The 14,251-nt window shown below is 41.2% G+C and overlaps 1 protein-coding gene across 3 annotated transcripts in view; it reads left to right on the top strand.

Moving 5' to 3' along the window:
* Nucleotides 1-284: 284 nt before the first annotated feature.
* mdfic (MyoD family inhibitor domain containing) overlaps nucleotides 285-14,251 on the top strand; it is a 57,168-nt gene continuing 43,201 nt past the window's right edge. Inside the window, exons 1-2 of one of the 3 annotated variants that reach the window (XM_059978259.1) lie at nucleotides 285-549; nucleotides 861-996. In XM_059978259.1, the coding sequence (XP_059834242.1) occupies nucleotides 912-996 (85 nt within the window). In that variant the 5' untranslated portion in view covers nucleotides 285-549; nucleotides 861-911. Of the gene's footprint in view, nucleotides 550-570; nucleotides 768-860; nucleotides 997-14,251 lie in introns of those variants that run through there. The other 2 variants (XM_059978260.1, XM_059978261.1) reach the window with 2 other exon arrangements.

The following is a 14,251-nucleotide window of genomic DNA, read 5'->3' on the forward strand; positions in this document are numbered from 1 at the left end:
AGGCTCAACAGTTTAATCCCAAAACAAATCAGCAGTCTTAAGTATGCAGCTGTTAATATAAAGCTTTCAGTGAAGGAGTTCGCTGAATCTAGCTGAAGTATATTTTTCTGCAATTGTCTACATAAAAGAAATATATAATTGAATTGATATCAAACCAGATTAAGGAAATAATGTGATGAGAATGTCACATTGGCTCGTAGTTGAGGCGGACATGTGGACCCTGCGGGCGCTTAGCGCTCCCGATGGCTTTATTCCAGCGCTGGATACCATCGGTATCCGGAAATGATGAAAACTGGAGTCTGGGGAGAAATGGGAAGAAGAAAAAGGGGTCCCTGTGAGAAAAAGTGAAGAAATGAGTTGGAAGGCATAGTGTGGGATTTGCAGGCTCGCCAGTGTGCGTGTCGCACTCGTCAGGCACCGTTTATCTCAGGGGCTGGGCTGGGCTGGAGTAGCGGGAACCGAGTGGCGCCGTCCGGATACTTTGTAACTTTTTATTAACCCAATAAAATTACCTTGGGAAAAATACAAGTGACTGGGAATGATTTCCAGGTACGTAACCCACGAAAAATGTAGGGTCCAGACTAGCCATGCTGCGGTGTTTCAAGATTATCTGCTTGCCCTTCGATTAATTTCGGTGTCTGGAACTGTCCCATGTACAGTTACTGTTGATTTTTGGAATTTGAAACAACTGTTGATGTGGTTATGTGATGGCTCACAGTGGGAACGAAGTGATCATGTTGTAAATTAAACTCAGCACGTCAAAAACGGTAGGGCTGCAGAAGCTTTTTTTTCTTAAACATTTCAAGGGGTTAGTTCTCTGAGTTTGTTTTTTCTCCGTCTCTCCTCTTGTGTTTTCTAAGGGAGGCTGGTTCTGATTCTGGGATCAGTGCCTGAGTGAGCTGCTTTAGCTGATGTCCCAGGTGAAGGAGTCCCCCGGGCCAGAAAGGCCAGAAGACGGCACTTGCACAGAAAACAGCCTTTTGCTCCACACCGATGGTAAGGAGGCTTTGGGGTGGCGGTCTGGGTTCCAGCAGGACAGGCGTAAATTGTCTTTTGCTGGTGTATTATCTAGCCTTTGACTGTGAGCGCAGTTCGGTCTCAACTTGAAGACCATAGTTGGATCAGGGCAGGCTCAGTGTCGATTTTATTAGAATGAGAATTGGAAAAATATCGCCTCTAAATTCATACAGGAAATTTTACGTTTCTATTAAACGTGTGGCTATTTTAGAAAGATCAACCAGTCGTCTATAATAAAATATGCATTTGATTGGCGAAGGAAGTATTTTTAAAGTCAGGACTTGATTGAAAGTTGGGTTTTTATTTAGTTTGCGTTGAACTTGAGCTTTTAGGATATCTTAAGGATACACGTTTTTCTTTATAGTTGAAGTAAATAGTTTCCGCACGAGTATTTTCGTGTGTTTTAAGTTAATTACTTTTATTTCGTTGTGCACACCGCCTTGAAGGTTGTGGTACCCTCGGTGACTTTCAGAGTTACACCGGTACTTCGATATGTGCGTCCAGAAACGAATTGTATTGGAGGGAAACTATCTTTGTAATGCCTGTCTTTCAAAAATAACATATTTAAAGGGGTCTAATGTGTTGTTGGAATTTAACAATTTTTTCATTTTTTAAAAAAAAAGTAATTAAAATTTAAATTAATCAAATCACTTGAAAGCCCCTTTGAAGTAGATTGTTATTGAAATGGCTGCTTTCTTAATTTAAGAATCCTGAAAATTTGATTGAACCATGGTTTATATTGCTGTCTTTACTATCATTTTGTTGATTTTACTTCAGAAGAAAGAAGGCAACATCCTATTGTCTTAAACTTCACTCATAAACTGAAGTCTCAGTTTCTCTGCTCTTATCAGAATATATGAATTTGCTAACCTTGAACAGAATTAACTGCATTCCTAATTGACTTCATATATAACAACAATGCAATATTGAAAAGCCAAGCAAACTTGAGGTTTTATAAATTAATGCAGTGGAAGTAAAAGGCAACTATTTGGTAAGCAGCTGTTTATCACCAAGTGAACAAGCAATATGGCAAGCAGCATAAAACTTAAAGTCAGCTGATTTGATGTGAGATCTAGCTCAAGCAAAAGTACAGTTTGAATGCATGAAATTAATGCTTGGCTGTGCCAGAGTTATATTTTGCCAGTATTTGTGCTCTGTGTTAAGCAGCTGTTTTATAGATGCTTTACTTCCACTGCCTTTATTTATAAAACCTCAACTTCACTTGGCTTTTCAATATTGCTTTGTTGTTACACATGAAATCAATCAGTAACACAGTAATCTTGTTTGAGGTTAGCAAATTCATTACATTCTGATAAGAGCAGTGAAATTGACATTTTTGTTTATCTCTGAAGTCTAAGACAAAACAATGTTGCCTTGTTTCTTCTGACGAATAATAGCAACATTTGGTAAGATTAGAAGCAACTAACTGAAAAAAATATGATGTGTGGTCAGTTTTTATCATTGGAACTTAGTATTTTTATAGAATATATAAATACTTAATTAACTATTTAAATTTCATTAATTTACCGAGGAAGTTCACTGCTGCAGTGATTGTGCTTGTACAACCCCACCCCGTACTAATGCTGCGGATGCACTGTGTGAGCTCTGCAGCACCATCAGTAATGTGCAAACCACACACCCCAATGGGTTCTTTATTGTTGCTGGCAACTTCAACCATGCTAACTTGAAAACAGTGTTGCCTAATTTCTATCAGCATGTTGACTTTGCCACAGGTGAGAACACGTTAGATTTGGTGTATACCGACATCCCTAGTGTATACCGACATCCCTAGTGTATACAAAGCTGCTCCCAGCTCTCATCTCGAACTTACTGACCACTTACCTGCTGCGTTGATTCCTTCGTACTGGTGAAACAAGTCATACCAGTTTATTGGGAGATAAAGACCTGACCAGTAGGAGTTATCTCAGCTTGTTTGGAAAATGGACGGGACATGGTGAGGGAAGCAGCTACCTGTGACCATCATATTAACATTGATGAATACACGAGATCTGTGATTGGCTACACAGAGGAGAGTGTTGAAGACGTCACCAATATTAAACATGTCTACGTGAGAGCAGGTGAGAAGGGCTGTGGGGAAGCTCGGACATGGCAAAGCGTTGGACCGGGTGGTGTGAACCCCCAAGTTTGTGAGGGAGCCTGTTGAGCTGCTGTGTGGTGTTCTCCACACATTTTCAACCTGAGTCGCAGCCTGGAAAGGCTACCAACTGTGTGGAAAACATCATGTGTGGTCCCAGTACCCAAGAAGGGCCAACCAAAAGTCTTGAATGACTACCGTCCAGTGGACCTGACGTTGCACATCATGAAGACCCGAGAGAGGCAGGTCCTGGCTCACCTCACCCCTGGTTAGATCAGCCCTTGATACCCTGCAGTTTGCCTGCCAGGAGTACATTGGAGTAGACAGCGTTGTCATCAACCTGCTGAGCAGAGCTTACTCCCATTTGGATAAGCAGGGCAGCACTGAGAATTTTGTTTCTTTTGATTTCTCAAGTGCCTTCAATGTCATACTGCCCTCATGGTTGGGGGAAAAGCACTGTTCAATGCAGGTTGGCACTTCCATTGTATCCTGGATAATGGGTTACCTGACTGGCAGACCACGGTTTGTGTGGCTTCAGAGCTGTGTGTCAGACATGGATATAAGCAGCACTGGGGTCCCACAGAAGACTGTGTTGGCTCCCTTCATACACAACAGAAAATCTGCAGATGCTGCAAATCCAAGCAACACACACAATGAGTCCTGCAGAAGGGTTCTGGCCCGAAATATCAACTGTACTCTTTTCTATAGATGCTGCCTTGCCTGCTGAGTTCCTTCAACATTTTGTGTGTGTTGCTTGTATTGGCTCCCTTCCTGTTTACCCTGTTTATCTGGAACCTTAGATACAACACTGAGTCATGTCGTCCACGGAAACTCACCAGCACAATCTTCTATAAGATGGTGTGCTGGGGCAATGGAATCAACACGAGTGATGCCAACAGGCTCAATAAACTGATTGAGACTAGCTCTGTTATAGGAGTCAAACTGATCACACTGGAGGCTGTGGTAGAACAAAAGACTCTGTTGAAAATCCTGGCAATTTTGGACAATGTTTCTCACCCTCTGCATGCCATCTTGGCTGAACATAGGAGCACTTTTAGTAATAGACTAGTAATAGAGACTAGTAATAGACTAGTAATAGAGAACTGCGCTGCTCCAAAGAGCCCTTTCTGAGGTCATTCCTAACCTTGGACATTTGGCTCTTTAATGAGTCAACCTATAGCTGGGAAGTGATGACCCCACACCTGTTGGACTGTTTGAGGTAACTTATTTTTTTATTATTTCTTGCTTCTCTTCTAATATTTGTACCTAAGCACTTATAATGTTACTGTGACACTGTAATTTCCTTTGGGAACAATAAAGTATCTATCTGTCTATTGAATCAGAAGCCATGGCTGACAGCAGAGGTCAGGACATGGCTAACCGATTGGGATGCCCTTCAGATTGAGGGATGAGACAGCCCTCAGGTCTGTAGGAGCTGTGCTTTCCCATGACATCAGGAAGGCAAAACAGGGTTATTCAGAGAATACACAGCCATTGCTGTGACACCGGAGATATGTGGCAGGGCACTCAGAGCAGAAAGGACTGCCGCTGAATCCTGCCTGTCCTTGACCATGGCACTTCTCTTCCTTAAAGTTTGAGTGTCTTTTACGCTCAGTTTGAAGCACAGAAAGGAGTGCTGGCAAGGAAGCCCCTCTCCCCGAGAAGCAGGCACTCTCTCTAGCCACTGCTGAAGTGAAGAAGAACTTAGCCAGGGTCAACCCATTTAAAGCTACTGGGCCTGCTAACATACCTTGTGGATGGGTATTGAGGGACTATGCAACCCAGTTAACTGAGCTTCTAACAGACATCTTCATTGTCTCTCTGTAAAACTCCACTGTCCCATATGGCTTCAAGGCACCCCATCATCCAGCTGCCTGGGGGTGAAAGAGTAATCTCAAAGATTACCATCTGATGACACTGACTTCAACAACAATTAAATGCTTTGAGCAGCCAGTTACGGATCACATTATATCCTATCTTCTGCCACATTGGACCCTTTCCATTTCGCTTGTTGCTCAAATTGGTTCACTGATGATGCCTGAGCCTCTGCACTCCACTCTGTCCTGTCCCACCTGGAAAACGGCACTTCATATGCCCGAATGTTGTTTATCAACTTCATCTTGGTGTTTAATATGATCATCCTTCAGAAGCTGGTGGGTAAACTTCTCGTTGTATCTTGACACCTCTCTGCATGGATCCTGGACATCTTGACAGAAAGGTCACAGTAAGTCTGTGGCGGCAGAAACATCTCTAGATCCATTATGGTGAGCACCGGTGCTCCCCAGAGCCCACTGCTGACACACGACTGTGCTGCTAGATCCAATCCAAATCAAATCATCAAGTCTGATAAGGACACAATTGGCTTCATTAACAACAATCATGGGACTGCATACAGCGAGAAGCCAGAGCAACTGGTGGGATGGTGTGACCATAACAACTTGAGTCTCAAAGTAGACAAGACTAAAGTGGTTATTGTGAACTTTAGGAAAGTGCAGGTTGATCACTCCTCATTGCACGGTTCCTCCATGGAGAGAGCTAGGAGCACCAAGTTGCTGGGAGTGCACATAACAGATGATCTCACGTGGTCCCTTAGCACCATCACTTTGGTCAAGGAAGTACGGCAGCATCTCCACTTCCTGAGGAGATTGAGACCAGTGAAGCTCTCTAAACCCCCCATCCCCCACACTATTGAAACAGATTTTTGCAGGAGCACCATCAAGAGTGTCACCATCTGATACGGGAATAGCGAGGCACCTGACTGCAAGTCCCTTCTAAGGATTGCTGAGAGGATCATTGGGGTCTCTGTTTCACCCATCAGAGATATTTATCAGGAGTGCTGCATCCACAGGGCATTTGGCATTGTCAATGATCCTTCCCATCTGTCCAGCAATCTCTTTGAACCCCTACCATCAGGCAGCAGGCACTGTAACTTTAGGACAAAGGCTTAGGATGGTAAATGGCTTCTTCCCTCCGGCCATAAGACTATTGAACTCCTTGCGACCACCCAGGTATGATAATGTATGATGTGCTAGTAGTGTTACATTTTACTTTTTAAATTGTGCCATAAATGCACCTTGTTATTTATTAATTCATTTGTGGTAACATTACTTTGTGTTACGTTTGAGTTATTTGCACTGTTTTGTGCACCTTGGTCTAGAGGAACGTTGTTTTGTTTAGTGATATACATGTATGTGGTTGAATGACCATAAACTGAAATTGAACTTGAGCTCATTCCCTTTTGAAATTTTGGTTCCTATGAAACATGGTGAGAAAAAAAATAATCCTGAGTTTTAAGAATTTGATTGTTTCCCTTTCTCCTGAGAAAGAAAACATAAAATGGCAATGGATATTTCACTTAATGAGAAGACCAAACTTTTTATGTTCCATCTCCATCACAAAATCTGTTCCCCAGCTACTGACCCCATTCCTCTCTTTGCTGTTCCATGTTCCCCATACCCCACTTCTCTCTCAATTCCCCCGTTTTCTAATTTGTACAAACAAGTTCATCCAAAAATCTGTGCTGAATGTCCTGACATGTTTAGACCCGTTCAGCCAATGGTTTTTTGTCATCAACTGAAAGCTAATGGAAATTCTAAGAATCTCACTTTTCCAGTACACATGTCATCTCTCTGGTCTCTCAAATTGTAACTATATTCTGACATGTCCTTGGTTCATGAAGGATTTCTTGCTGGAGTCTTAAAAGCAAAGCAAGTTATATTTTCTCCTTGTAATGTTTAGGAAGCTGAAAGTTCTCAATGTAGATAGGTCTCCTGGACTACATCCTAGAGTTCTGAAAGAGGTAAATGAAGAGATTGTGGAGGTATTAGTTGTGTCCTTTGAAGAACCACCAATTTTGGAATAGTTCCGGACAACTGGAAAATCACAAGTCCTTCCACTCTTTAAGAAGGGAGGGAGGTGAAAGATGGGAAATTGTAAGCCAGTTGGCTTGACTTCAGTAGTTGATGAGATAAACTATTGCAACAGATTAATCAGGCAAGATTTTCCGCTTTAGGAAACTACGCTGTCTTTGGCCTTTTTTTTATCATGCGCCTACAATTACCTCATCCTTAATGATGGATTCTGATGAGAAACAAGCAGGCAGGGTAGACAAAGGAGATTGCTGATAATGCTATCTTGGATTTTCAGAAGGCCTTTGACAACGTGCTGCATGTGAGGCTGCGAAACAAGGTAATAGCCCATGGTATTATAGGAAAGGTGCCAGTACGGACAAAAGGTTACCTTCTGATTGTCAACCAAAGAGTAGGAATAAAAGTTTTTTTTTCTAGTTAAGTGCCAGTGATTAATGGAGCTCTGCAGAGGTTTGTGTTTGGTCGGCTACTTTTATATTTCAGTTAATAATCTTGAAGAAAGAAATGATGGCTTGATAGCTAAATATATGGATGATACAAAGATGGATGGAATGGCAGGTAGGCTTTGAGCAAACAGGAAGTCTTCAGAATGACTTGGACAGTTTAGGAGAATGGCCAAAGAAGTGACAGAAAGAATACAGTGTAGGGAAGTATATAGTCATGCACGTAAGTGAAAACGAATAAAGACCTGGATTATTTTCTAGATGGGGAGCAACTTCAGAATTGGGAGATGCAAAGGAAGTCATATTACAGGATTCACTAAAGGTTGACTTGTAGGTTGAGTTGGTAGTAAGGAAGGCAAATGCAAAGTTACAATTCATTTCCAGAGGACTGAAATATAAAAGCAAGGATGTAGTACTAAGACTTTATAAGCCATTGGTTGGACTGCACTTGAAAGAATGTGCTGACATTGGAGAGGTTCATGAGAATGATTCTGAGAATGAAAGGTTTAATGCAGGAAGATGATTTAATAGCTCTGTGTCTGTATTCCCTGGATTTTGAAAGAATGAAGGGGGATCTCATTGAAACCTACTTGATATTGAAAGACCTAGACTGAATAGACATGGGGAGGATGTTCCCAATATTTATTAATTGAGAGATGTAGAACAGAACATACACCTCTGGCCCAATGAGTTGTGCTGCCCAACAACCCACCTGTTTAACCATTAGCCTAACCACAAGACAACTTACAATGACCAGTTAACCTATTAACTAGTATGTATTTGGACCATGGGAGGAAAGCAGGGCACCCAGAGGAAACTCATATGGTCATGGAAAGAATGTACAAACTCCTTGGAGACAGTGCTGGAACTCTGATGCCCTGAGTTGTAATAGTACTTGACTAACCTCTGCACTGCCATGGCATCCAAATAGCTGGAGATTCTTGGAACAGAGGGCACAGCCTCAGAATGGAAGCATGCCCCTTTACAATAGATGAGGAATTTCTTTATTGAGAGGATGATGAAATCAGTGGAATTGATCGCTACAGATGGCAGTGGAGGCCAAGACATTGGATATGTTTAAGGAAGAGGTTGTTACGCCCTTGACCATTAAGGACATCAAAAGATACAGTGATAAGGCAGGAGAATGGTGTTGAGGGAAAATAAATCAGTCATGATTGAATGGCAGAGCAGACTCAATGGGTGCAAAGGTATACTTATTTTCCTATGTCATATGGTCTAAGTCTATTGACTTATAGATATTTTACCTGGGTCCTTTGATGGTGGTCTTGGTCAAATGAAGCCTTGATGTCAAAGGCAGTCACTCTAACTTTGGTTTTGGGTAAAGCTGTTGATTTAGACTTAAAACAAAGTGGTTTTGATAAACCCAAATTCAGGATACCTGCTTATTAGTATAATTATAGTTTATTATATTCAATTCAATATGCATCAGCAAACAGATTAGCCCATGACTGTAAGCAACAATACTTGGACAATATTCAGGCATATGCCAATACAGATGTACCAGTCAAAGCTCATCTCCAATAAAAGAGATTCCAGCTGTGATCCTTGACATTCAATTACATAAACATGACAGAAAACCTGGCCATCAGTAATTTAAGGGCATCAATGACCAGAAATTCCACTGGGCCAGCTACATTATTGCCACCTCTGCAAGAGCAGGTCAGAGATTAGATACCCTGTGGTGAGTGACTTGCCTCCTGACATCTTAGAATCTTTCCATTATCGACAAGACATAAATCAGAATTGTGATGCAAATGTCTCTTATTGTCCGATTGATGCTGCACTAAACACTATCAAGAAACTTGTTATAATTCAAGATGATGCAGCCCACTTGAGTGGCCCTCCATCCAGAAACTGAGTGGAAGGTCCTACTGGACTACAGGAAAATCCTTTCCACTGGATTTATAGAAGTTTTGAAAGATTGATCCACAGTTCCTAAATTGCTTTGAACAATCAGTTGAACTTTGCATGTCTCATGCCATGCACTGGAATAAATTGGTTTGTTAGCTTTAGTTACATTATCAGGATTTTACTCCAAGACATGAAATCTGTTCAGTCATATTGCTCGGACCAAACTATCCAGACAATGGTCCTTGTACATTTTGCAGAAGGAACACAAGTCACCCTGTGAATCTATAAAAATATTGCAGCCTTGATGGACTGGCTGCAAAAGACTAAGTTTAGAAACTTGAATTGCTTAATGATGGCATTAAGATGGATATACATTGAAAGTATTCTGAGATCTGGGAGGAATAATCAACTCTAATACAGTTGTGTTTAAATAAGAATTTGTAATATAGGCATGTGATAGGCCATTGTATATAGAAAGACTATGATAAACTCAAATTTCTTTCTGATAAAGGCAATAAAGACAAATAATATTTTCAAGAATTTTGATCCACTTCTGTTTCCAAAATATATTTATTGAAATTTCACTCAAGGAAAGAACTTCTTGGAAAATTTGCAGTTTAGTATCTTTGAATGTGTTTTGGTTTGAAATATTGCTAAGGTTATGAATTTACTTTCACTACAGTTTTGAAATGTAATGGTTGAAAACTTGTTTTGGATTTTTCTTTTTATATTTATTGAGATGCAGCATGGAATAGGTCCTTCCAAACCTTTGAGCCATTCTGCCCCGCGATCTCCCGATTTAACCCTAGCCTAATCATAGGACAGTTTAGAATGTCCAGTTAACCAACCAACTGGTACATCTTTGGACTGTGGGAGGAAGCCAGAGCACCTGGAGAAAATCCGTGTGGTCAAGGGAGAAAGTACAAACTCCTTCAATCTTCTTACGGGCAGTGGTGGGAATTGAACTGAGGTTATTGTTACTGTAAAGCTTTGTTCTAGTCACTGCACTATCATGCCATCCCATTTTATAATCCAGCCTCTACTGCTGCACATTAAGTACATTTTTAGTATTTTAGGAACCAGTTCCTACAATTGAAATAAGAGCTGAAAATGCTGAAACATTCAGGTCAGAAAGATGTGTGGAAAGAACATAATGAATTCCTGAGCTCTGAGACCTTTTGTCAGGACTGGAAAAGGCAGGAAACAAGTTAACAAATTAAGTTAATTTAATGCAAAGAATGTTGGTGGGGTGGGGGGTATGTATGGTCGGGGAGGAAGGTTCAGACAAAGTTATGTTTGGGGAAACAAATTGCGGATGCTGGAACCCGGAACAAATGCTGGAAGAACTCAGCAAATCAATTGACATCTGTGGAAATAGAAACAGTTAGCATTTCAGGTTAAAGACGGTTCATGGTACTGAGAGAGAAAGTCAATATGCCTGTGGCAGAGAAGGTAGGGGAGGACACTGAGTGAAGCAGAATCAATGTATGATAGGGAGAAATAATGCTGCCATTGAATGGACAGCTAATTTTCTCTGTGTTACGTGTTGTTAACGTTGACAATTTTAACATCCCCATTGTTGAGCACATTTACAAGGAGTGCTGCCCAAGAAAGCATCAGCTATCATCAAGGACCACTCACCATCCAAACCAAGCTCTCTTCTTGCAACAACTATTGGGCAGGAGGTGCAGGAGCCTTGGGTCCACACCACCAGCTTCAGGAACAATTATTGCCCTACAACTATGAAGTTCCTGAAATAGTGTAGATAACTTCACTCTCCTCAACTCTGAACTGATTCCACAACCTGCAGACTCACTTTCAAGCACTCTACAATTCCATATTCTCAGTATTATTTATTTCATTTTACTTGCACTATTTATCATCTTCTCACTTCAGTTGGCTTTATCTGTATCTGTAACTTTTCATAAATTCTATTTTATTTCTTTTTTCTCTGTAAATGTCTGCAAGAAAATGAAGCTTGAGATAGCATATGGTGATTATATACGCACTTTCATAATATATTGTTTTTTAGTTTGAGTTCAACTTCAAAGTGTGTGTGCTGTTGCATAGTCTAGCCGACTCTAATGTGCTGAGCTGTTCAGGGTACAAATAAGTAGTGGGGTGGGGTAGGTGGTGTAAAGTAGAGAAATGGCCAGTTTTGGTATCAACAGAAAGAGATATGGAGTTACAAAATTCAATTTCCAGGCTGCAGTAAAGATATCTTTAATGAAGTGTTTGTACTTAGAAAGTGAGAATACAGGCAGAGGAACATGAGATGGAGTGAAAGGCAGAACCATTGGATGTGCATAGCAACCAGATTCTGTGCTAATGAAGAGAGAACAACAGGGCTAATATCACAGATGAATGGATGGCTTGGAGCAGAAATGACCAGTGCTGATACAGACAAAGAAAACCTGGTACCTAAAATTTTGAGTTCAATATTGAGTTTGAAAGATTGCAACATATCTAAGTGGAGGATGATATGATGACCTGCAATTAACAACAGGTGAGGAGGCTGCAGACAGATCAAAATGAGTGAAAGCTAAAGTGAATCATTCCTGTTGACTAAATGCAGTTACTTCTTAAAGCTATAACCCTATCTGCATTTGGTTTCCTCAGTTTAATAGGGATCACTTTGTAACGGCAGACTGCAGTGAGCTAGACTAGGGAGGATGGGTAATGGGTGAGGGGGAGGTGCAAGTGAATTGCTGTTTCTCTTGGTTCTCTAGCTGATGGGTTTAGAAGATGGATAAGGTCAGGTCTTGCATTTTTCATTTCTTGCATTTGTGTAGGAAGGTTTTTTCCAGCATGTCGCACCAGACAGTCCGCAATTCTTGGCTGGCGAATGGTGTCCGGATTGGTCTCCTTTTGGATTAATCGGGTCACAATATGAACATTCCTGACTTGACCCTTTTTTTTAACGAGGCTGAGTGGCTAGCTCAACGCTCAACCGGACACGGATGGAAAGCATGCTCGGCGATGGCCCGACTTGGATTCGAACTCGGGAGCCTTTGCTCTGGAGTCCGGTGCTGATGCCATTGCACCACCAGCCGGCCTTAGGAAGGTGTTACCTTCCTTAGGGGAATGGTTGGTCTGGACATAGACTAAGGAGTCCTGAAGGGAATAGTCTATTCTGCTGTACAGCACAGAAATACTCCTTCAGCAAGTCCAGCTCATTCATGCTGACTCTGATCCCTATCTACTGTAATCCCATTTCTCTGAATTGGTCCGTGCACTTTGACTCCTTTCTTGTGTTTTGATTTTTGACTTCCCCTTTCTTTTCCAGTCCTGAAGAAGGGTCTTGGCCCGAAATGTCAACTGTTTATTCATTTCCATAGATGCTTCCTGCTTAGGCTCCTCCATCATTTTTGTGACTGTTTCGTTGGATTTCCAGCATCTGCAGACTTTCTTTTATCTATCCAAATGCCTGTGGAAGTCTGTAATTGATTCTGCTTCAACTTCCAATGGTAGCTCTATATTAACAGCACCCTCTGGGGAAGATAACTTGCCCTTCAGATCCCTTTTCAATTTGGGCTTACGTTGAACATGGGGATGTGTGCATAAGAGCTGAGGATGGGGAGACCTTGCAGAAATAGTTTTGGTGGTGGAATCCGTTGAGGCTGGCAGAAAATGTGAAAGATCATCCATTGAATGGAATGAAAAGTATGGCCCAAAATTACTCTACCCTCCCTCTATCCAGGAGGGGAGAAGAGAGCTTTGTCAGCTATAGGTAAAGGGAAACCAAAGCTTATCAAGAAGGAAAGGCATTTGTTTCCCATTTCTGATAAAAGGGACTTCAATCTGATACCTGAACTCAGTTTCTCTTCCAATGTATGCCGCTTAATCTGTTAAGTATTTACAATAGTTTATTTTTGTTTCAGGTTTCCAGTATCATGATTTTTCATTCACTTGAGGTTGGAATGTATTCTAACAGATCTAATGCAATGCTCCAACACAAACTTGACCAAACTTGTACCATTTTTGCTTGTGCAGTTTGAAATCTGTTTCTGTTGTCAGTGCTGCTCTGCATATTGAGTTGAAGCCCAGGATTTATTTCAAATTAATTTTACCTGGTTTAACATGGCTTGTAGAATTTTGTTTCTCAAAGGTGTAGCGCTTTTCACCTGCAGCACAGAACAAAATGCTGGAGGTACTCGGGAGATCAGGCAGCATCCATGGAAATTAATAAACAGCAGTTGATGTTTCAGGTTGAGACTTCTCTTCAGGACTGAAAAGGAAGGGTGAAGATGCCAGAATAAAAGTTGGGGTGAAGGGAAGGAGGATAGCTAGAAGGTGAAGCCATGTAGGTGGGAAAGGTCAAGGGCTAGAGAAGAAGGAATCTGATAGGAGCAGAGAGTGGACCATTGGAGAAAGGGAGGGAGGAGGGGACCCAGACAGAAGTGATGGGCAGATGAGGAGTAGGTAATGGAAGAAGAGGGGATGGGGAGGGAAATACTTATTATCTGAAGGAATAATCAGTATTCATGCCATCAGGTTGGAGATGATCCAGACAGAATATAAGATGTTGCCCCTTCACCATGAAGGTGGCCTCATCTTGGAATATGAGGAGGCAATATTCCAATATGTCAGAATGGGAATCAGAATTAAAATGTTAGGCCACTGGGAAGGTTCGCTTTTGGCGGATGGAGCTTTTCACTTCTTTGCATTTACATTTTGGTTTCCATTAATTTTTCCTCAGAGGTTCTCTTTTTGAAGAATACTTTAGAATGCATTCTTTATTACCATTAAATGTTGTGTGCAGATTTTTGTAGGTTATATTTAAAATTTTATGTACAAATATTATGTGAATAGCCACAATTGTCTTCTGTTCAAACTCTGGAGCACTATGCTGAAAACAGTGACTCATTACCTTCAGCTGTTTTAATTAGTTATTGGGACTCATTCTGAGTTCACAGCTGTTGGGTCTTTGGTAAGCATGAGAGAACATCGTAGGA

Source organism: Hypanus sabinus, chromosome 8 (genome assembly GCF_030144855.1).
Source record: "Hypanus sabinus isolate sHypSab1 chromosome 8, sHypSab1.hap1, whole genome shotgun sequence".
NCBI lineage: Eukaryota > Metazoa > Chordata > Chondrichthyes > Myliobatiformes > Dasyatidae > Hypanus > Hypanus sabinus.